This window comes from Pongo pygmaeus, chromosome 7 (genome assembly GCF_028885625.2).
Source record: "Pongo pygmaeus isolate AG05252 chromosome 7, NHGRI_mPonPyg2-v2.0_pri, whole genome shotgun sequence".
NCBI classification, from domain to species: domain Eukaryota; kingdom Metazoa; phylum Chordata; class Mammalia; order Primates; family Hominidae; genus Pongo; species Pongo pygmaeus.
The window spans coordinates 97488566-97511373 of record NC_072380.2 but is presented as its reverse complement, the minus strand read 5'-3'; the positions used below and the strand labels follow the sequence as shown (position 1 = coordinate 97511373).

General features: G+C 36.8%; 1 protein-coding gene across 12 annotated transcripts in view; it reads right to left on the bottom strand.

Annotated features, from left to right (window-relative positions):
• Window positions 1-22808, bottom strand: part of LRRCC1 (leucine rich repeat and coiled-coil centrosomal protein 1) — a 47323-nt gene that overhangs the window by 7484 nt on the left and 17031 nt on the right. For 4 of the 12 annotated variants that reach the window (XM_054498128.2, XM_054498125.2, XM_054498124.2 and 1 more), the window contains 11 exons: window positions 15913-16106; window positions 14589-14736; window positions 12999-13147; window positions 9431-9635; window positions 8752-8891; window positions 6890-7091; window positions 3831-4016; window positions 2901-3075; window positions 1211-1374; window positions 595-803; window positions 363-500 (listed from right to left, as the gene is read on the bottom strand). In XM_054498128.2, coding sequence (XP_054354103.2) covers window positions 363-500; window positions 595-803; window positions 1211-1374; window positions 2901-3075; window positions 3831-4016; window positions 6890-7091; window positions 8752-8891; window positions 9431-9635; window positions 12999-13147; window positions 14589-14736; window positions 15913-16106 — 1910 coding nt within the window. Of the gene's footprint in view, window positions 1-362; window positions 501-594; window positions 804-1210; window positions 1375-2900; window positions 3076-3830; window positions 4017-6849; window positions 7092-8751; window positions 8892-9430; window positions 9636-12998; window positions 13148-14588; window positions 14737-15912; window positions 16107-20307; window positions 20421-22808 lie in introns of those variants that run through there. The other 8 variants (XM_063668942.1, XM_054498132.2, XM_054498130.2 and 5 more) reach the window with 4 other exon arrangements.

Genomic DNA, 22808 nt, shown 5'->3' with positions numbered 1-22808 from the left:
CCTGATCTCAGGTGATCCACCCACCTCGGCCTCCCAAAGTGCTGGGATTACAGGCGTGAGCCACCACATGCGGCCTCATATAGCAATTCTTATGTGTCAGGCACTGTTCTAAGAACTAGATAATTCATGTAAGCCATATCTATTCATAAATACACACACATATATCAAATGTCAACCTCTTATCTAACATTTAAGGTAGGTGCTACTGCTATCTTCATTTTACAGATGAAATGGAAAGAAACTTCTTGGCAAATAACTATGTCCTATATGATTTTTAGCCCTCCTCTCTTCATACATATTTCACCCATTCCACAGTGTTTACGATTAAGGAGATCTCAAATCCTTTAGAACCTAATGCTTACTTTTGTAGTTCAATACTTTTGTCTCTTTCCGCTTTAAGTTTCTTTTCCTTGTTTTCAAATTTTTCTTTCACTTCTTTTACTTGTGTTTCAAGATGACATAGAAGTTCTCCTTTATCATGCCACTTCCGATTCAGTGTACTAATATGAGAAGTAATTTGAAAAATAAATTGGGTTTATTAAATTATTAAGCCACATTTTATTTCTCAGTGGGAAATACTGTACTATATAATACCTGTAAGCTTTTCTGATTTCTTCAAGTTCTACTTCCTTCCCTTTCAACTGTTGTTTTAGATTTTCTTTTCTTTCATTGTGCCTTTCCAACTTCTCAAGTACCTCATCCAGTTGTGAAGATTTTTCATCAAGTTGTTCTTGAGTGCATTTTTTTATTTCTGTGATCTTTTCTTGTAATCTTTTGATGTGTTCCTCTTTTTCTTGTAAACTCTTCAAGAAAAAAATTGGTACTTTGTTTTTATTAACTTTAAATGCTTCATATTCTGGTTAATTAGATATGGTTTAATTTATCCTTTAAAATAACATTTTAAACATATAAAATGTTCATTTTCTTGTGACTCCTAACCCTTAATTGACACTGGGTATTTCCAGTTATTTCAAAGGCCATAATAAGATTCTCCATTAAATTCTGAAGTATAAAGTTCATTCCAAACTAATAAATATCATGTAGAACTTTTTAAGAGCAAAGGGGCAAATATTATAAAAAGAAATGCATGATATCTACCCTAAATTTTACAACAGTTGGAAAACACTGAAAAACAGCTTTTGGATACTTTGATCCAAAGATTTTCAAACCTGCCATTTGCTCTTTAACCAAAATAAAATGTCAAACTTACATCTTTTAATTTTCTAATAGTTTCAGTTTGGTCGTCTATGATTTTGCACTTTATTCTTAATGCATCACTATCACTTTCATTTGTCTTTCGCAGACATTCATTCTCTCTAGATAAACTCTCAATTTGAGCCTCCAATTTTCCACGATTTTGGGCTAGAGAAGATCCTAAGAAACAAAAATCATCAATTACAAACTTTGAAACACCTTGGGGGTTTGTATCTTATTAAACTCTAACAAACTGTAATATAATAATAATAAAAAAACTAAATAAAGAAATATAGCTTATAATAGTACAATATGAAGAGGAAAGGGGAAGCAAACAAAAAGGCCTCTTAAACACTTGTGGTTATTTGAAAACCTGAAACCACAAATAAAGCTGAGAACAAGTAACTCAGATATGTAATATTAATTCATGTTATCACATTCAAACAAACAAGAGCATATTAAAAATTCCTACAGAGAACGAACAAATAAGCAATGCTCCATTAAGACCAAATATCTTGGCTGGGTGCAGCTGCTCACTCCTGTAATCCTAGCACTTTAGGAAGCTGAGGTGGGCAGATCACTTGAGGTCAGGAGTTTGAAACCAGCCTGGCCAACATGGTGAAACCCTGTCTCTACTAAAAATACAAAAAAATTAGCTGGGCATGGTGGCTCATGCCTGTAATCCCAGCTACTGGGGAGGATGAGGCAGGAGAATTGCTTGAACCCGGGAGGTAGAGTTGTAGTGAGCCGAGATCACACCACTGTACTTCAGCCTGGGCAACAGAGTGAGACTCGTCTCAAAAGAAAAAGACCAAATATCTAGCTATTCATAATTTTAAAGGTATCTGTGAATGCAAAACAAAACAAAACAAAACAAACAAACAAACAAAAAACAGTATATATCTCTTGCTTTACAATGATTGGAAAGGGAATGAGACTGAGGATTTACTAAAAAATAGTTTTCATTTATATAATATTTTAATTTGTGCATGCACAATAAATGTTGCATATATCAGAAAAGAAAATTAAATGTGTATACTGTACAAATAACTTAAAATCACTATATAAGAATTATTTTTGGCCAGGTGCGGTGGCTCACACCTGTAATCCCAGCACTTTGGGAGGCCAAGGTGGGTGGATCATCTGAGGTCAGCAGTTTGAGACCAGCCTCACCAACATGGTTAAACCCGGTCTCTACTAAAAATACAAAAACCCTTAGCCAGGTGTGGCGGCACATGGCTATAATCCCAGCTACTCGAGAGGCTGAGGCAGGAGAATCACTTGAACCCAGAAGGCAGAGGTTGTAGTAAGCCAAGATTGCGCTATTGCACTCCAGCCTGGAACAAGAGCAAAACTCTGTCTCAAAAAAAAAAAAAAAAAAAAAAAAAAAGAATTATTTTTAACAATATATTTAGATGTTGCTTTGTAAAAGCACACATGGTTCAAAATAGTAGTCAAATTATCATGGGAAAAAAAATTTAAAAAATCAGAGCCATAACTTCTTCATTGGTGTAATAAACTATTTCTCATTTCCTAAGAGGTCTTCATTCCCCTGTAGCTGGCAAATGCCTACTTATCCTTCCAGATAAAGGGTCACCTTTTTTCTTGGCATCGTGAGGCAGAGTTGAGTCTTTTTCTCTCCAACACCCAGATTTGCCCGTTTATAAGAATAAGCTATTTTCCCTTTGAAAATCTGAGAATTTTACCTTGTTGTGCCAGCTCATGTCCCCATACTTTTCTTTCTGTCCTTAAACCAAATATTAGTGATTCCTTGGCTGCTAGCTCAGAAATAAGCTGGACTTTTTCGTGCTTCAGAAGTTCTATTTGAATACTCTTCTGCTTGTCATCTTCAATTAAAATTTCAAGGGTGTTGATTTGATTCTGTATATTCCCCGAAAAAATAAATAAGAATTATTATATTAAGTGCTTTATTTTCTATTTTTTTCCATCTTATAATGAGAAAAAATGTTATTTAAGCAAATACAAATAAACATTACCAAATTTTACATCAGAAGTTTTAGTTTTACTAAAGACAAATGTAGGTCATGAAATAAACAGTTGAATTTAAGAGACCACTCCTTTAAACAATCTGAATTTTATTCTAAAATTGTCAAAGAGAAACTATACCTGTAATACTCAAAATTTTTCACCAAGCACTTTTATCAATAGTGTTAAAGGTCATTTTCCAGAAATAAATTTTGGGTAAAATAGCATTAATGTTTAAAATTGAGACAACAACAATAAAGACATTAATTTAATGATTATTACATCTAAGTATATCTAAAACCACCAGCATCACCACCACAAAATTAATACCAGCAATCCAAGTGGTGCTTCCCAAACTTTAACCATTTGAGTATCACTTCCACAATTTTTGCTGTATCACTATACTACTGGCACCTATTTAATTGAACATGTTTCTTAAAACTAATTGACTTATTTTACCTAATTGCTATCTCATGAGCAATACAATTTGTGAAATCATGAGCTTAATTTCTTTATACTATTTTTCTTATATGCAATATATAATTAGTATCATTTAAAAGTTCCTTTCATGTACTTCCTAAAATTATCAGAACCCACTTGAGAAAATAATATAAAAAAATTTTAAAAAATATAATGTTGCAAAGTCTTACCTGTAAATTTGCTGCTGTTTCTTGTTTCAATTTAGAAACTTCTGCCAGTTTTGTTTTTTGTTCCTTTACCATACAGGTCAGATCTTTAATTAAAGAGGAAGACTCATTTTCTTTTCGTTGAGCCCAAATAAGAGCATGTTTGCTCTTTGCTAACTCAGTTGCAACATTTTCAAAACCATCTTTAACCTATATTCCAAAATTGTATTATAAATAGCAGTTCTCCAAATAATTAGAAAATATTTGCTTTTGGAAATAGTATCACAGTTTTAGCAAAAGAAGATTTAAAGATAATCTGTTTCAATCTACTAATTTCCAGATGATGAAACAGAGACCCAGGATGATTATTATATATTTGCCTGAAGTGACTCAGGGAATTAGTATCAAATCTAAAGCCAGAAATCATTTATTTGGGCTGGGCGTGGTGGCTGATGCCTGTAATCCCAGCACTTTGGGAGGCCAAGGAGGGCAGATCACTTGAGGTCAGGAGTTTGAGACCAGCCTGGCCAAAATGGTGAAACCCCATCTCTACTAAAAATACAAAAATTAGCTGGTGTGGTGGTGCACACCTGTAAAATCCCAGCTACTTGGGAGGCTGAGGCAGGAGAATCGCTTGAACTTGGGAGGAGGAGGTTGCAGTGAGCCGAGATACCGCCACTGCCCTCCAGCCTGGGTGGCCAGATATTGCTTTAGCACTGAAATACACCAATGAATACCACAGATTAAAATCTTTGCTTTTGTAAAGCTTAAATTCTAGGTGGCAGGCACTGACAATATAACAACAAGCATAATAAATTATACATCATGTTAGATGATACTATATGCTTGGGTAAAAGGTTAGAAGGATGTGAAGTGTGTGAAGTGTTGGGAGATGTGGGTTCAATTTTAACTGGCATAATCACTGCGAATGCAACAATGGAGCAATGACTGGAAGGAGGCAGGGAATGGAGCCATGCAAATGTGTGGGAAAGGAGTGTTCTAGGCAGGAATGTGCCTGATACATTGGAGGAATAGGAAGAAGGCTGTTGTCACTGGAGTGGCGTAAATGAAGGGGAAGGTAGTAGGAGATGAACTCAGAGGGCTAGATTGTGAAGTGTTTTGACCACTACTCTGAATAAAATGAAGGGACAGTGGAGGTCTTTGAGGAGAGGAGTCATATTACCAAACATGTATTTTAAAAGAACATTCTAGCTGCTGTGTTTGGCATAAACAGAGGGGGGTAAGGGAAGGATAGAGGCAGGAAGATTAACTTGAAAGCTCTTCATATAATACAAGATAACGTGACATACCAGAGTGGCTGTGTTAGAGGTGGCAAGAAATGGCCACGTGTATATTTTTTAAATAATGGTGACAGAATCTCCTGAGGTACTGAATGTGTAGTGTCAGAGAAAGAATAATCAACAATGACTTTGTTTTTGGCTTAAGCACCTAGAAGGATGGAGTTGTCTTTAACTGGGACAGGAGAAATGTCAAAGTAGAAGGTTTGGGGGTAAAATTAGCAGTGAAGTAGAATATGTTAAATAGGTGGTTAGACATAGAAGTTTAAAATTCTTGCAAAACGTCCAGGCTGGAGATATAATGATGCTGGAGGAGTTTACCAAGAGAATGAGTGTGTATAGAAAAGAAAAGGAATTTAAGGGCTGAAAACTTGGGCACTGCAATAATGAAACTATGGAAAAAATAAGAGAAACAAAGAGACTGAAAAGAAGTGACGTAATGGAAAGCCAAGAAAACCAAGAAATGCAGTGTGCTGGAAACTAAGCAAAGAAAGAGTAAGGAAGAGGAGAAAGCTATCAACCCTGTCTAATCCTGCACTTAGGTCAAATCAGATGAGGACAAATTTGACTCACAACTTTCATAGTGTGGATATTGCTGGTGGCTTTGATAGTGCAATGCTAGTAGAGCAATAGAGATAAAAGCCAGATGAGAGCAGGTTGGAGAAGAGAGAAGTAGAGAAATCAAAGACAGCAAATGCACAATTTTGAGATGTTCTGTTGTAAATGGAAGCAGAGAAACAACATAGTAGTCAAAGGAAGAAATGGAATCAAGAGAGTTTTCTTAAGATAAGAGAAATCACAGCATGTTTGTATGCTGAAGGGAATGATCCAATATAGTGGAAAAACTGCAGATGTAAGAGAGTAAGAAAGAAGACTTACTGAAGCCATATCTTTAAGTAGGCAAGAGGAAATGGGATCTAGTATACATTTGGTGGGACTGGTCGGAGGAGCACAATTATTCCTCTATAGCAGGGGTTACCAAACTTTTTCTAGAAAGTGCCAGACAGTAAACTGTTAGGCTATACAGGCCAGGCCATATGAACTCTGTTGAAAGTACTCAACTACGGCTGGGCACAGTGGCTCACGCCTGTAATCCCAGGACTTTGGGAGGCCGAGGCAGGCGGATCATCTGAGAACAGGAGTTTGAGACCAGCCTGACCAATATGATGAAATCCTGTCTCTACTAAAAATACAAAAATTAGGTGGGCGTGGTGGCCTGTGACTGTAGTCCCAGCTACTTGGGAGGCTGAGACAGGAGAACTGCTTGAATCTGGGAGGCAGAAACTGGAGTGAGCTGAGATCATGCCACTGCACCATTCCAGCCTGGGCGACAGAGCGAGACTCCATCTCAAAAAAAAAAAAAAAAAAAAAGAAAGTACTCAACTGTGCTTTTGTAATGGAAAAGCAGCCATAGATAATATGTAAAAAATGAGCATGGCTCTGTTCCAATAAAGCTTTACTTTAAAGAGAAATAGGCAGTGGGCCATATTTGGCCTGGGGGCTTTAGTTTTACCAATCCTTGCTCTATAGTGATAGGAGGGAATTCAGTTTCTCAGATTCCTATTCCAATACTCTATAACATCTATAATCTTACTTAGTTTTTGCAAGAGCAATAAATAGTAGCTATTATTTATCTGAGGAAACTAAGGCCTCTAAGAATTTATATATTTTACTTAAGATTATGAAGCCAACATTTAATATAGCTATGTTTCTAAAACAAGTCCTCTCATCAAACCATATCTTACTGATTCTGTTTTCAATAAAGAGCTGGGTGCCAATTCTTACATCTTGAAATCTTCTGGCTTCAACAGTTAAAGCAATACGGAATTCATTTTCTAAATCCATATACTGCTTGCTTAACACGTCAATTTTCTCTTGGTATTCTTTTATCACTTGCTCATGCTTTTTCTCTTCTTTGGCTATTTCTTTAGCTAAGGCATCCTGGAACTCAGCATCAGTAAAAAACTCCCTTGTTTCAAGTTCCTTCCTGGAATGAAAAACATATAAAGATAAAAGGATGATACTCACCTGAAAAGAAACATTTTAAAGGTCTTTACATAGTTCTTAATATTCTATATTCACTCTTGTTAATTCAGTATCAGCCTCTCACTTTCAAACGCAGTAATTGGGCATAGATAGGTACAAATAATATGAGTTTTATTTGATTGTGTATTTAATAGTGATGGAGATAAGGGAAGTATGTCAAATCTTAACTTCATGAGATAGTTCAGAATCATTCTATGGCTTCAGAAATTCTTCAGGTGCATTTGCATAAGATGTTTCACTGTATCTACTACTTTGGCCGAGTCTTTGACTTGCAATAAATACAGTCTGATTAGCACTGGTGGTTTGTTAACAGAAAAAGTCAGTTAAAGTGTAAAATTATTTACTAATCTTTTGATATCGGGCCAGTTAGTCTATTCTTTATGGTTCTCCACTACTTTTCTTGCATTACTCAAACCCATAATGTGAAACCCATTATTTCCAGTTTTTAGTTTCTTTAAACTGGAATGAAACTAAGTAAAGGAAACAAAGTACAAAATTCTAGATTTTTGTGATTATTTTCCCCCAATCTTTTATAATTGTCTCGTCTACACAAGATAACAATTTTCCCCAGAGCACCAACATTTAGATACAAAACAAAACAGGTTTGGGAATAAATACAATTAACATACGATAATCATACAATTTCACTGGTAGGATAGTAAATAGATAACTGAAATAGATAAACTGAAAATGTTGAAATTATTACAGATTCTATAGAGCAAGAGTTGACAAACTACAACCCATCAGCCAAATGTGACCTACTGCCTTTCTCTTTGTAAATAAACTTTTATTGGAACACAGCCATGCCATTCATTTATGTATTATCTATGGCTACTTTTGTGCTACAAAGGCAAAGTTAGGTATGGCCTGCAGAGCCTGAAATATTTTCTATGTGACCCTTTACAGAAAAAGTTCACTGACCCCTCCTTCAGAAGAATAAAGAATACTGATTAATTTACTAACTAACTTGGAGGTCAATTAAAAATTTTCTCTCTATATAAAGACCAACTTTTGGCTGGGTTTGGAGAAATGAGAAATAAGCTATACTGTTATAAACCTATACCTCAAATACTGATAACAAAGGCATCTATTCATTTTTTAGCTACTAGTTCTTGCTATAGGGCTGATTCTAATGTATACATACATGAACATGGCATTTTCCACTAACTAATTCTGTCAGACTTCACCAATGCTCAATCACTATTTTTAAATACTGGTGGGGGCTGGGCGCGGTGGCTCACGCCTGTAATCCCAGCACTTTGGGAGGCCAAGGCGGGCGGATCATGAGGTCAGGAGATTGAAACCATCCTGGTTAACATGGTGAAACCCTGTCTCTACTAAAAATACAAAAAAAAAAATTAGCCGGTGTGGTGGCAGGCACCTGTAGTCCCAGCTAACTCGGGAGGCTGAGGCAGGAGAATGGCGTGAACCCGGGAGGCGGAGCTTGCAGTGAGCCGAGATTGCACCACTGCACTCCAGCCTGGATGACAGAGCAAGACTCCATCTCAAAAGAAAAAAAAAAAATACTGGTGGTGGGGAACCAGTAGCTTTCTTTTTCTATTGTTAAATGCCAATACATTTCTGATAAATTTTTCATTTACCTGTGTTCCTGTTCTTTCAATGCAAGAAGTTCATGAAGTTGTTGCACTTGTTCCCTTTCTCGATGAAGGGAAGTTCTAAGTAAGTATATTTCTCTATCAGCAGCTGAAGCTTTGAGCTCCACCTCTTGGATCAGTCTTATCTGAGTAAAATACCCACAATTACATTATTTAGATAATAATCTCCCCTGCTATTTTAATGTCAGTTTCCATAAGTACCTTTTAAATGACAGTGTCCGGTGACTAAGTTGATTTTCAAACTTTAATAAATTAATGATGTTACAGTCGCACAAAGTGCAGCCTTGGAAGGAACAAATACACTAGCATTAACTATTGCTTATCTGCATCACAGATTTTAATGATAATTTCCATTCAGAAAGCATGAAAATGAAATTCCTTCAATCACCTGAAAGCCTTTTTAAAAGCCAGCTCTCTCAGAATAAAAGCCTAACTACCTGCAACATTTCCATCAACTTTTCTTTTTAATTGCTTTGTGTTAAGAGCTAGTAGTCTTAATTTGGACATAATTCAACAGGCTATGTGACTGTTAAATTAACAGCAATTTAATTTTTGCGCATAGCCTTACATCTTTTAGGTTTTCTAGGTGGTATAATTTGTTTCATGATAGAAGCTATGAATTTGTGTTAATGTGTGCTACTCATACATTAAAATAGAGAAATACCTGTGCTGCCTGCTGTTGCCTTTTTTGTCTCTCCATTTTTTCTAATGTTTTTTCAAGGGTTCTTAAGTGTTTAAGGTGATCCTCTTGTTGATCTTTTGCTTTCATTAGTTCAACAGTCAGTTTTTTAATTTCATTTTGAAGTTTGTGAACCATAACTTCGAGTTGTCCTTTGGAATTTCTCTCTCTAAAAATAATTTCCTTTAGCCTAAAGCAGAAGTTATATGTGGTGTTAAGTATATTACACATATAAAAATGGTAAAATTGTAATAAGTGTTGAAACTTAGAGAAGATCTGAAGTATGTTTCAAACTCTACAGTAAAAACTGGCAGAAAAATAGTGTGTCTTTCCCTTACTCCTGAACCTAACATTATGATCAAAAGGAAAATATTTTATATAAATTACTATTCAACAGCAGAACTTTACCAAACAATTTGTTTCAGGCATTATACTAGATATGGATTTAAAGGCAAGCAAGATGAATGAGATGGAGTCTTCTCTGCCTTCAAGGAACCCAGCATCTCACAGAAGGAACAGACATGATATATTTATAAAGCGATGTGACAGATGTGCTACATAAATAGCAACCTGTAAGTCAACTTCGACTCCTTGTACCTAACCCAGACACCCAGTATTGCTCCCAGCTTTGTGCTGGTTAGAACCCTTTCGCTAGAACTGAAAACTCTTAATCAGTTTAAATGAAAGAGAGAATTTACTGACCTGCATAAGCAAACATAGAGAAGGATGGGGTGGCACTATGCTGAGGGACCACTGAAACCAAGAACGTAACACAATCCTAGAATCTGGCTTCAAAAGCAGACTCTAGGAAATCAGATATAGGTGGTCTGGATGGTGTCATGCAAGAATCTTTATGTTTGGGGTAGGGGTACAGAGGGAGACTACAAACATCTCTGGGATCATATTCTAATAGCCCTGAACCAAACAGGAAAGAGTATCTTTCTCTAGCTCAACTTAAAATGAGTCCTAGGCAAGGCTCTGATTAGTCCAGTTGGATTCATTTGTCCACCCCCTGAACCAATCACTGTGGCCACAGGATACAGGATGTTTACCCAGCTTGGGACAAATGCTCACCCCTTACTACAGACAGGTGGTTGAGATGACAGAACATAAGTCTATTGTTTGGCAAAGGGACGCTGACAAAGACACAGCCTCATGAAGAAATTACTGAGTCAGGCAGCCAAGCCAATGTAATATCCAAGGCATATTTAAAAAAATATATCCATCAACTTCTACACTATGGTCATTTCTCTAATTCTTGTCCTTATCATCTTTCTTCTTGACTTCAATGAGAGTACTCTCTGAACTGGTCTTCCTTTGTTCATGCTCTCAACTCCTGTTTGATATGCTATATGAAAGAGTACTAGACTGTATATAGGCTGGGGGCAGGGAAAGCCATAGAGAAAACAGAAATGGAGCAATCATCTAAGCAACAGTTAAGGGCCTAAAGAAAGGTAACAGTTTTGGGATACAGAGGAGATAGTTCAACATCTTTTAAGATGATATCAATATCAATTGATGAATAAAGGTATCAATAAAGATGATAATATCAACTGGTTGTGGGATAGGAGAAACAGAAAGGAAGCAAAAAAAAAAAAGATTCCTAGATTTCTACAGTTTTGGTGACTGACTGGATGCTAGATGGGGCACCATTTATTAGGGCAAGAAATATAAAATAAGGAAGAAGAATGAATCCACCTGAGGCCATGCTGATCTTAAGAAACTTATGAGGAATACAGGCAAGGCATTTTTAGTAGATAATTAGATGAACAGATCTGGTCATCAAGGAGGTTTGGATAATAAAGATACCATAGTAGGTAAGATTCATTTTTTGAAATTGTATATACTCACAGCACAGCACCCACATGCCAGACCCCGCATTAGGGATACAGAGTCCCTACCAAGGCACATAAGAGAATAGGAAGATTGGTAAGGATCTAATCTCAAACAAACATGTGGTGGGGGGGTGGGGTGTGGCGTAGATAAAAGAAGAATCAGAAAAGATTGATTTTTCACGAGAAAAATGAATACATAACTTGGGAAACACAGGCACAACAATAGGTTAAGTAAGAAGAAAGATAAAGTGTGCCCAAAGTCTTCCAGTTTAAATGGACTTTGGCTAGCAGCCCTAGACACAGCTTCCTCTAATATCCCACTAAATACCTAGAATACAGAATAAAGTAAAAATTCATACACATATAACTGAAAACAAAAGATAACAGAATGCCAAAATTTGGGAATAATTTCAATTATAAGGCAAATGGAACTAAACTGAAATTAAAAACAACTCCTACAACACTCAGGCTTTGCCTCATGAAACTGCTCCATTCTGAAAAAAGGAAGACATATCTTTTCTCTTCTACTGTCTGTCCATGACTCAGTCACAGGATCTCTATAAATCTGTCACTACATAATGTTGGTTACTCATGCACTTACTGAAAGCAGGACTGCTGTTTTTCTGAGGTAGTCAGAGCACTCTTAATTGAACCATCCTGTTCCCTCATCCATACCCAGTAGCTTCTTGTGTCAATTCAGACAGACATTTGTAAAGCACAAATAAGGCAGGAAGTTGGTGGGCAGTGGTAGAAGGGCTAGTGATAACATAATGCATCATAGCTTTATAATTATAGAGGTTCTCATAGCACGCATGTTGCGTATTAGAATTGTCCTTACACTCCACAGGTACAACCTATCAGAGAAACATGCAGTGGGGTAGAAAACACCATGTCAGCATCACAAAAGTGCTTAAAAGAAACTGGGAACTGGGCTGTGAACTGTGTACATCAACTTATCCAAATGAGATTTTAGAAGGGGAATTATCCACTGCACAATCAGACAGGAAATGGAACCAAGAGCAACTTCCCAAAGTCTGTTAGCAAATGTCAAGTCTAGAAACCTAGTGCTCATTCAAGGGTAAGAAACCATAAGAAACTCTAAACATCTTATAATCATTTGATGAAAAGCATAACGTTAGAAATAATTACAGGAAACAGAAGAAAAAGAGTTATTGTAATTTAAAAAACTGGTATTTTCACAGAATGAAATGACAGACCTGTATTAAAGAATGCAATACAACAAAACAAAACAAAAAACCCAGATAAAATGGGAGACGTAATGGTGAGGACAGAATAAAAACATCAGAATTAAGAAACTGGGCTATATGATACAAAAGCCCATTGCAGAAGATGAATATGTGATGAGATCAAATATGACCCATGAAGCTTAAAGAAAAAGGCTGCCAATGCCCGCCCTTTACAGAATCTGGCACTTTACATAAAAAGTTTGTTAATCACTGCTCTAGTCTCTTGCTGTTCTTTACTTATAATATTTATCTGACACCTTCCTGCTTGAGGGCTCAAATACATGTACCCGAATTTCTTGCTGATATAACAAGCTAATAAAGTGCTAAATTATCCAATAAAATTAGTTCAAATCATACTAAAACCACATATATTGTTGTTGATTGAACCACACTGAAACTAAGATATTCCAGTTCTAAAGTCAGTATTCTTTATGCTATGAGGTATCTTCAGGTTTATTAATTTCTTTTTACCTATCTGTGGTAAGTAGAGCCAGACTATGAATATCCTCTTTTTCATTTGCATGTTTATGCAGCTCATCAATATAATCCATGAGTTTATTTTCAGCTTGCTCAGCTCTCCATCTCTTCTCTCTCTCTTGGTCTAGCTGTTCAACAAGGGACTGAAAGAAAACAACAAAGTTATGTGAACTTAGAAAAGTTACCTAACTTCTCACAGCTTCAATTTTCCCATTTATAACAGGGGAATAATAGTACCTACTTCAAAGAGCTACAGTGAAACTTTTTATTTTATTTTTTTGAGTCTCACTCTGTCACCCAGGCTGGAGTGGAGTGGCACAATCTCAGCTCACTGCAAACTCCACCTCCTGGATTCCAGCAATTCTTCTGCCTCAGCTTCCCGAGTAGCTGGGACTACAGGCATGTGCACCACGCTTGGCTGTTTTTTTGTATTTTTAGTAGAGATGGGGTTTCACCACGTTGGTCAGGCTGGTCTTGAACTCCTGACCTCAAGTGATCCACCCACCTCGGCCTCCCAGTGTGTTGGGATTACAGGTGTGAGCCACTGCCCCAGGCCAAAAATTAAGTTAATGGTAGCAAAGCATATAGGTAAGTGCAGAATAGTGCCTGCTACATAATAACCAATCAATAAATGTTAGCTGCTATTATTATGCCATAGTAGATAAGATTCCTTTTTTGAAATAGTATATACTCATAGCATGGCACCCACATGCTAGACTCTGTATTCAGGAAACAGAGTCCTTACCAAGGCACGCAAGGGAATATGAAGATTGGTAAGGATCTAATCTCGAACAAACTTGGGGTGGGGGGTTGAATCAGACAAGATTGATTTTTCATGAGAAAAATGAATATGTAACTTGGGAAACACAGGCACAATAGGTTAAGTAAGAAGAAAGATGAAGTGTGTCCAAAGTCATAATGATAACTATTATTTTTCAATATTAAAGCCTCTATAGTTGAGAATAAGGGGAGGAAACCAGTAGCCTAAAATGTACCAATTCTGTTTTTGAAAGAACAATACACAAGTAATATAAGGGGAAGTTAATGAAAAATATAAAATAATGAAACCACAAGTACTGAAGTTTCTCAACATGAGAAATGTTAAGCAAATTTTAAAGAATTAAAACATTTTTGAACACCTCTTAATCTGGGATCCAGTGGTCCAAAATTGAGTTTCAGAGAAGTCCATGAAAACCTTGAAATTATATACATTTTTTCGAGTGTAAAAATAGGCTTCTTTGAGAAGACCTGTAGATTTTTTTAGATACTAAAAAGGGTGTGACACCCAAAAAAAGTAGGAAGCACTACCTTAAGGAATAAGAATTAAAAAATTCATAACTGTTTCTTCCTCCAGAAGCATATAACAAATGATTTCACCTAAATCTGATCATAAGAAAATGTAATTTTCATTCGTTCAAAAATAACATTACATAAAATCTGGAAATCAGGAAGGAAAAAATAACCCATTTTCATCACTCCAATAAAATTCAAACATTTTTTGCTAATAAAAGCATGCATAATTTTTCTGGGACTCTGTATTTAAAATTATTCATACTCACTTTTTCTTAATCTCTTAAATCATACCTGGTAAGTGTTGTCTTCTGAGTGACTTTGGTCTACTTTAATTATTTCAGTCTTTGGCTTTTCTGATTCTTGTAACATAGGATAGTTTGCTAAAGACGAGCTTACATATAATTCTTTAAGGTAAGGTGGTTTCATTTTACGATTACAACTGTAAAGAATGAAACATAGAAAATAACTCAAAAAAGTAGTGTTCACATTACTTTTCTCTAACATTAACATTTCTAGTTGTATATGCAAACAGCTTTTTAAAAAGAATATTAATAAAATTATAGTAACTTGGACAAACTGCTTCATAAATTTTATAATGGGTGTGCTCTGTTGATTAATGAGTGCCTTAAGATTTTAAAAAAGATCATGATTTCATAAATGTTCAGGGTTCAACATTTTCAGGTAGGGTGGAGTTCTTGGATATATCAGAATAATTTAAAAAGTACTATGGTGAGATGATACCCAAGAACTTGAAAAGACAGTAAATAGAACTACTCTTTGAGAGTTAAAAGTTTAAAATCAACATATAATGGATCAAAGTTAATAGATTCTACCACTTGGTACGACCAAATAAATTCCAGGGTATGTCCTGAAAAAAAGTACAGTGTTTGAAGTGAACTGAATGCCTCTGTGTGTGTGTGTATATACATGTAAAATGTAATTGGGTAGGTATGGAAGAATTAAATAACAACAAAACAACAAAATATGCTTTGCAAATTACAGAGGCAAAAGTTTACTGTAACCATCCCAGAGTAGTCATTTCTGAACCACTTGTCATGGTGATCCCAATTATGAAAGTACAGACATTGGTCTCCCTTGTCCTTATGGCATTAAACACAATCATCTTATTCACATTTAATCCTAAACTCAGTATCATCTGACTAGGATTTGACTTTCCATCTAGATTTGCCTACAAAGAGAGAAAAGGTTAGTCATGTAGACTCAAGTGTACCAGTCTTATTTCCCACTGTAAATGAATGCAGTGGAATTTGAACTAATAACATTAGTTCAAATTAAACTAAAACCACATACATTGTTTTTGATTGAACTAAACCTAGATTAAACTAGGGTATTCCAGTTCTAAGGTCAGTATTCTTTATGGTATGAGATATCTTCAGGTTTATACATTAATTTTGCAACTTAGGTACAGACACAGAGAAAAGGATCCTTTTATATACATTTACATGAATGTACTGACCAGATCAGAACCTACAAGGCTGAAAAATCAAATCTTCCACATTAGTAAAGTAACAAATATACCAGGAGATAGCTTCAAGAGAGAAGCCAGCATTATTAACTTCTGTGTGCCTTAAATTTCTAAAACTAAAACAAGTACCTTACAAAAGAGCTGTAGTTTTTATTGTGGTGCTTAATAGTTTGAATGGTTTTGGCATAATAAGGGATTTTTGATCTTCGATGAACTTTTCTATTGCATTCTTTTCTGTTTCCATAGTCACTTTCAGAAGTTATATCCGTGTCTCTTTTTGGTCTGGGGTCTTCCTCAGGAACGTTATCTATTGAATTAGAAGTCTAAAATTTAAAAAGCCAACAAAATTTGTTAAAAGTTCAGTATAAAAAAGATTGAAATTGGAAATTTTCTGAAATGTTATGACTTTTTATATGATTAAGGGTTTATAAACTAGAAATGTTTGACATTAAAGACAGGGAATTCAGCTTCTGGTATGGACAAGCAAGCTTCTACCATGTTGACTTTCCTGCAGATAACAATTATAAACTCTGGAAAAAATACAAACAAAACAAAAATAAAAACCACTTGAAGGCCTTAGAAAGTGAACAAAAGTAGGATTATCCTAGACGGGAGCTGACACTTGGAAAATGGACCAGAATGAGGGTGTTTCTGGTTTTTTATGTTTTTAGCCTGAGAATGTATCACAATCAGCATCATGCAGAGAGTCTAAACCTCAGGTAGGAAAAACCAGACTTCTGGGCCTGAAGAACCAGAGGACAGTACGAAGTGGACTGCAAGTGGCCCAGCAAAGAACAAAATAAATGAAATGAACTTTGAACTGCTACCTAAGGGAAAAACATACAACCTGAGTCAAACCAAGTTAAATGCTTACTAAAACAAAAATGTCAACATTCTTTGAAAGACTATAACCAAATCTAGAGTATCCACAACAAAACATTCATGATGTCCAGGACGCACTTCAAAATTGCTCGCCATAGGAAGAACCAGGAAAATGACCTATTCTCAAGAGAAAATGGAGACCAAACCTGAGATGACTCAAATGTTTGAATAAGCAAACAAGAACTTTAAAATAGCGATCAAATAGTGATGTTCAATGAGATAATAAGAAATATGCCTGTCATAAATGAAAAAACAAGAAAACTCAGCTCAGAAATAGAACTAAAAATAGAAATTCTATAACTGAAAAATACAATGTCTGAAGTAGAAACTGACTGAGATTAATAGTAGAGTGAGGCAATAAAGAAAGAGTACATGAACCTGAACCTAGTTCAATGGAAGTTATTCGATACGAAGAATACAGAAAAACAAACGTTGACAAAATGTACAGAGCCTCAGGGAATTTTGAGACAATATCAAAAAGTCTACATGGAATCTGAAAAAGAGAAGAGAGAATGGAACAGAAGAAATATTGGAAGAAATTTTCCGAATTAGGTGAAAACATAAAATTACAGATTCAGGAAGCATAGAGAAACCCCAAGCAGGATAAATACAAAGAAAACCATCCTTAGGCACAATGCAGTCAAACTGCTGTAAACAAAGAGAGACAAATTCTTGACAGTAGCCAAAGAAAAATGGCATATTACATACAAGAAATCAAGGATTTTGAATTCATGTTAACTTTGCAATCAAAACTATGGAGGCCAGGGACAGTACTGAAAGAAAAAGAAATTGTCAATTGAGAATTCTACATTCAGTGAAAAAGTCCATTAAGAATAAAGGTGAAACAGACTGGTATCCACAGATGTAACGCTACAACATTTGCTAAAGGAAGTTCAGACTGAAGTCTTGGCTGAAGGAATATAACACCAGATGGAAATTTGAATCCTCAAGAAGAAATAAAGAGCATCACAGTTGATTTATATACAGATAAATACAAATAATGTTAAAACATTTTACTTGAAGTGATACAGTATTAACTCTAAGTTGGCTGTTTCAAGTCTTTTTTTAGAGCATCCAGACCAAAACAAAACCTAGAGAATTGTGACTAAAAAACCAACATATGAATTAAAACTGAATTCTATCCCACCACTTTGGGAAGCCAAGGCAGCTGAGCTTGGGAGTTCAAGACCAGCCTGACCAACATGGAGAAACCCCGTCTCTACTAAAAATACAAAATTAGCCAGGTGTGGTGGCACATGCTTATAATCCCTGCTACTCAGGATGCTGAGGCAGGAGAATTGCTTGAACCCAGGAGGTGGAGGTTGCGGTGAGCTGAGATCACGCCATTGCATTCCAGCCTGGGCAACAAGAGTGAAACTCCGTCTCAAAAAGCAAAACAAAACAAAACAAAAGAAACTGAATTCTAAAAATTATCCAACAGAAAGTAGGAAAGGAAGAAAAATGAATATAAAACAGAGACAAACAGAAAACGAATAACAATAAAATGGTAGACCCTAATCCAACTTCATTAATGATTACAGTAAATTTTAACAGACTCTTCAAAAGAAGTGATGGCCAGATGGGATTTAAAAACAAGACTCACTTTTCTTCTGTCCACAAGATCCATTTAAATATAAAGACACAAACAGGTTAAAAGTAAATACATGCCAGGATGAGATATGCCTTTACACCCACTAGGATGGCTACAATGAAAATGACATATAAGAACAAGATAGCAAGGATGTGGGAAAACTGAACCTTCATATACTGCTGCTGAAGATGTAAAATGGCGCAGTTACTTTGGAAAGTCTGGCAGTTGCTCCAAAGGTTAAACATATGACCCAGCAATTCTACTTCTAGGTATATAGCCAAGAGAAATGAAAATCTATGTCCACACAAAAACTTATACATAAATATTCATAGAAATATCACAATAACCAAAAGTAGAGGCTACTCAGATGTCTATCAACTGACAAAAGGATAAATAAAATGTGGTATATCCATACAATGGAATAATTATTTGGTAATAAAAAGAAATGAAGTATTGATATGTGCTACAATATGGATGAACATTGAAAATATGCTAAGTGAAAGAAGCTAGTCACAAAAGGCTAAAATATTATGATTTCATTTATATGAAATGTTCAAAATAGGCAAATCCATAGAGAAAGAAAATAGATTTGTGGTTGCTTAGGGTTGAGAGTGGAGGTAGAAGGAAATGAGTAATGACTGCTAATAGGTACCACTGAATTGCACACTTCAAATGGGTGAACCACATGGTAAGTGAATAATGTATTTCAATAAGGCTATTAGATAAAGAGGAACATTTCATAATGATAAAAGAGTAACTTCATCAAAAAGACCAAGCAGTCATAAATGTGTATGTGCTTAATAACAGAGCTTCAAACATAAGAAGCAAATAAAGAACTAAAGTGAGAAACACAAATCCACAACCACAGAGATTTCAACACTTCTTCATGCCACAATTGATAGAACTAGATCAACCCCCCACCTCTACAAACAAAAAACCAAGCATCAGCAACTGATAGAACAGACAAAAAAATGAGTAAAGACATGGTTGACCTGAAAATACTATCAATCATCCAGACTTAATTGTAGAATACACATTCTTTTTAAGAGCCCAATGAATATCCACCTAGAAAAACCATATGCCAGGCTATAAAAAAAAACTCAATAAATTTAAAAAGATGGAAATTATTCAGAATATGTTCTCTGAACAAAATGGAAGTAAATCAGAAATCAAGGACCAATAACATATCTATAGAATGACAAATGGTTTAAAAATTAATAAAAGACATTTCTAAATATTTCTTGGATCAAGGAAGAAATCATAAAGGAAATTAGAAAAGTATCTCTAACTATACAATAGCAAAAGCAAAACATACCAAAATTTGTGGAATGCAGCTAAAGCAGTGCTCAGAGGAATGTTTATGGCTTTAAATGATTACATTAGGAGATAAGTCTAAAATCAATGACCTAAGTACTTATATTAAGAAGTTACAGCTGGGGGCCATGCCGCATGCCTGTAATCCCAGCACTTTGGAAGGCAGAGGTGGGAGGATCGCTTGAGGCCAGGAGTTCGAGACCAGCCTGGGCAACATGGTGAAAGAAACCCTGTCTCTACTAAAATTATAAAAATTAGCCAGGTGTGGTAGCACACGCCTGTAATCCCAGCTATTCGGGAGGCTGAGGCAGGAGAATCACTTGAACCCAGGAGCCATGGAGGTTGTAGTGAGCTGATATTAGGCCACTGCACTCCAGCTTGGGTGACAGAGCAAGACTGTATTCAAAAAAAAAAAAAAAAAGCGCTAGAAAACAAACAGCAAAGTAAATTCACAGTAGAGGGGAAAAATAAAATCCAGAAATCAAGAACACAGAAAACAAATATTAATCAAATTAACAAAGCCAAAAGTCTATTCTCTGAAAACATCATCAAAACCCCTTGCTAAACTGATCAAGGCCAACAAATAAAAAATAGAGAAAACACAGATTACCAATATCAGTAATGAAAGAGATTTTCATTATAGATCCTACAGAAATTAAAAGTATATAAGGGAATATTAACAATTTTATGCTGATAATGAGATGAAATGGACAAATTAACTGAAAAATACAACTTACCCAAACTGACAAAGAAAAAAAGAACACAGAGCTAGATTTTAGTTTGTAAGGTGATTTCATTTTTTTTTTCAAGAAATTCATTAAAGAAATTTAGCGAAGGAGCCAAGATGGCCGAATAGGAACAGCTCCGGTCTACAGCTCCCAGCGCGAGCGGCGCAGAAGACGGGTGATTTCTGCATTTCCATCTGAGGTACCGTGTTCATCTCACTAGGGAGTGCCAGACAGTGGGCGCAGGTCAGTGGGTGAGCGCACCGTGCGCCAGCCGAAGCAGGGGCGAGGCATTGCCTCACTCGGGAAGCGCAAGGGGTCAGGGAGTTCCCCTTCCAGGGGTGACAGACGGCACCTGGAAAATCGGGCCACTCCCACCCGAATACTGTGCTTTTCCGACGGGCTTAGGAAACGGTGCCCCAGGAGAGTATAGCCCGCACCTGGCTCAGAGGGTCCTACGCCCACGGAGTCTCGCTGATTGCTAGCACAGCAGTCTGAGATCAAACAGCAAGTCGGCAGCGAGGCTGGGGGAGGGGCGCCCGCCATTGCCCAGGCTCGCTTAGGTAAACAAAGCAGCCTGGAAGCTTGAACTGGGTGGAGCCCACCACAGCTCAAGGAGGCCTGCCTGCCTCTGTAGGCTCCACCTCTGGGGGCAGGGCACAGACAAACAAAAAGACAGCAGTAACCTCTGCAGACTTAAATGTCCCTGTCTGACAGCTGTGAGGAGAGCAGTGGTTCTCCTAGCACGCAGCTGGAGATCTGAGAACGGGCTGACTGCCTCCTCAAGTGGGTCCCTGACCCCTGACCCCCGAGCAGCCTAACTGGGAGGCACCCCCCAGCAGGGGCAGACTGACACCTCACACGGCCGGCCAGGTACTCCAACAGACCTGCAGCTGAGGGTTCTGTCTGTTAGAAGGAAAACTAACAGAAAGGACATCCACACCAAAAACCCATCTGTACATCACCATCATCAAAGACCAAAAGTAGATAAAACCACAAAGATGGGGAAAAAACAGAGCAGAAAAACTGGAAACTCTAAAAACCAGAGTACCTCTCCTCCTCCAAAGGAACGCAGTTCCTCACCAGCAACGGAGCAAAGCTGGACGGAGAATGACTTTGACGAGCTGAGAGAAGAAGGCTTCAGACGATCAAATTACTCCGAGCTACGGGAGGATATTCAATCCAAAGGCAAAGAAGTTGAAAACTTTGAAAAAAATTTAGAAGAATGTATAACTAGAATAACCAATACAGAGAAGTGCTTAAAGGAGCTGATGGAGCTGAAAACCAAGGCTCGAGAACTACGTGAAGAATGCAGAAGCCTCAGGAGCCGATGCGATCAAATGGAAGAAAGGGTATCAGCCCTGGAAGATGAAATGAATGAAATGAAGCGAGAAGGGAAGTTTAGAGAAAAAAGAATAAAAAGAAACGAGCAAAGCCTCCAAGAAATGTGGGACTATGTGAAAAGACCAAATCTACGTCTGATTGGTGTACCTGAAAGTGATGGGGAGAATGGAAACAAGTTGGAAAACACTCTGCAGGATATTATCCAGGAGAACTTCCCCAATCTAGCAAGGCAGGCCAACATTCAGATTCAGGAAATACAGAGAACGCCACAAAGATACTCTTCGAGAAGAGCAACTCCAAGACACATAATTGTCAGATTCACCAAAGTTGAAATGAAGGAAAAAATGTTAAGGGCAGCCAGAGAGAAAGGACGGGTTACCATCAAAGGGAAGCCCATCAGACTAACAGCGGATCTCTCGGCAGAAACCCTACAAGCCAGAAGAGAGTGGGGGCCAATACTCAACATTCTTAAAGAAAAGAATTTTCAACCCAGAATTTCATATCCTGCCAAACTAAGCTTCATAAGTGAAGGAGAAATAAAATACTTTACAGACAAGCAAATGCTGAGAGATTTTGTCACCACCAGGCCTGCCCTAAAAGAGCTCTTGAAGGAAGCGCTAAACATGGAAAGGCACAACCGGTACCAGCCACTGCAAAATCATACCGAAATGTAAAGACCATTGAGACTAGGAAGAGACTGCATCAACTAACGAGCAAAACATCGAGCTAACATCATAATGACAGGATCAAATTCACACATAACAATATTAACTTTAAATGTAAATGGACTAAATGCTCCAATTAAAAGACACAGACTGGCAAATTGGATAAAGACTCAAGACCCATCAGTGTGCTGTATTCAGGAAACCCATCTCACGTGCAGAGACACACATAGGCTCAAAATAAAAGGATGGAGGAAGATCTACCAAGCAAATGGAAAACAAAAAAAGGCAGGGGTTGCAATCCTAGTCTCTGATAAAACAGACTTTAAACCAACAAAGATCAAAAGAGACAAAGAAGGCCATTACATAATGGTAAAGGGATTAATTCAACAAGAAGAGCTAACTATCCTAAATATATATGCACCCAATACAGGAGCACCCAGATTCATAAAGCAAGTCCTGAGTGACCTACAAAGAGACTTAGACTCCCACACATTAATAATGGGA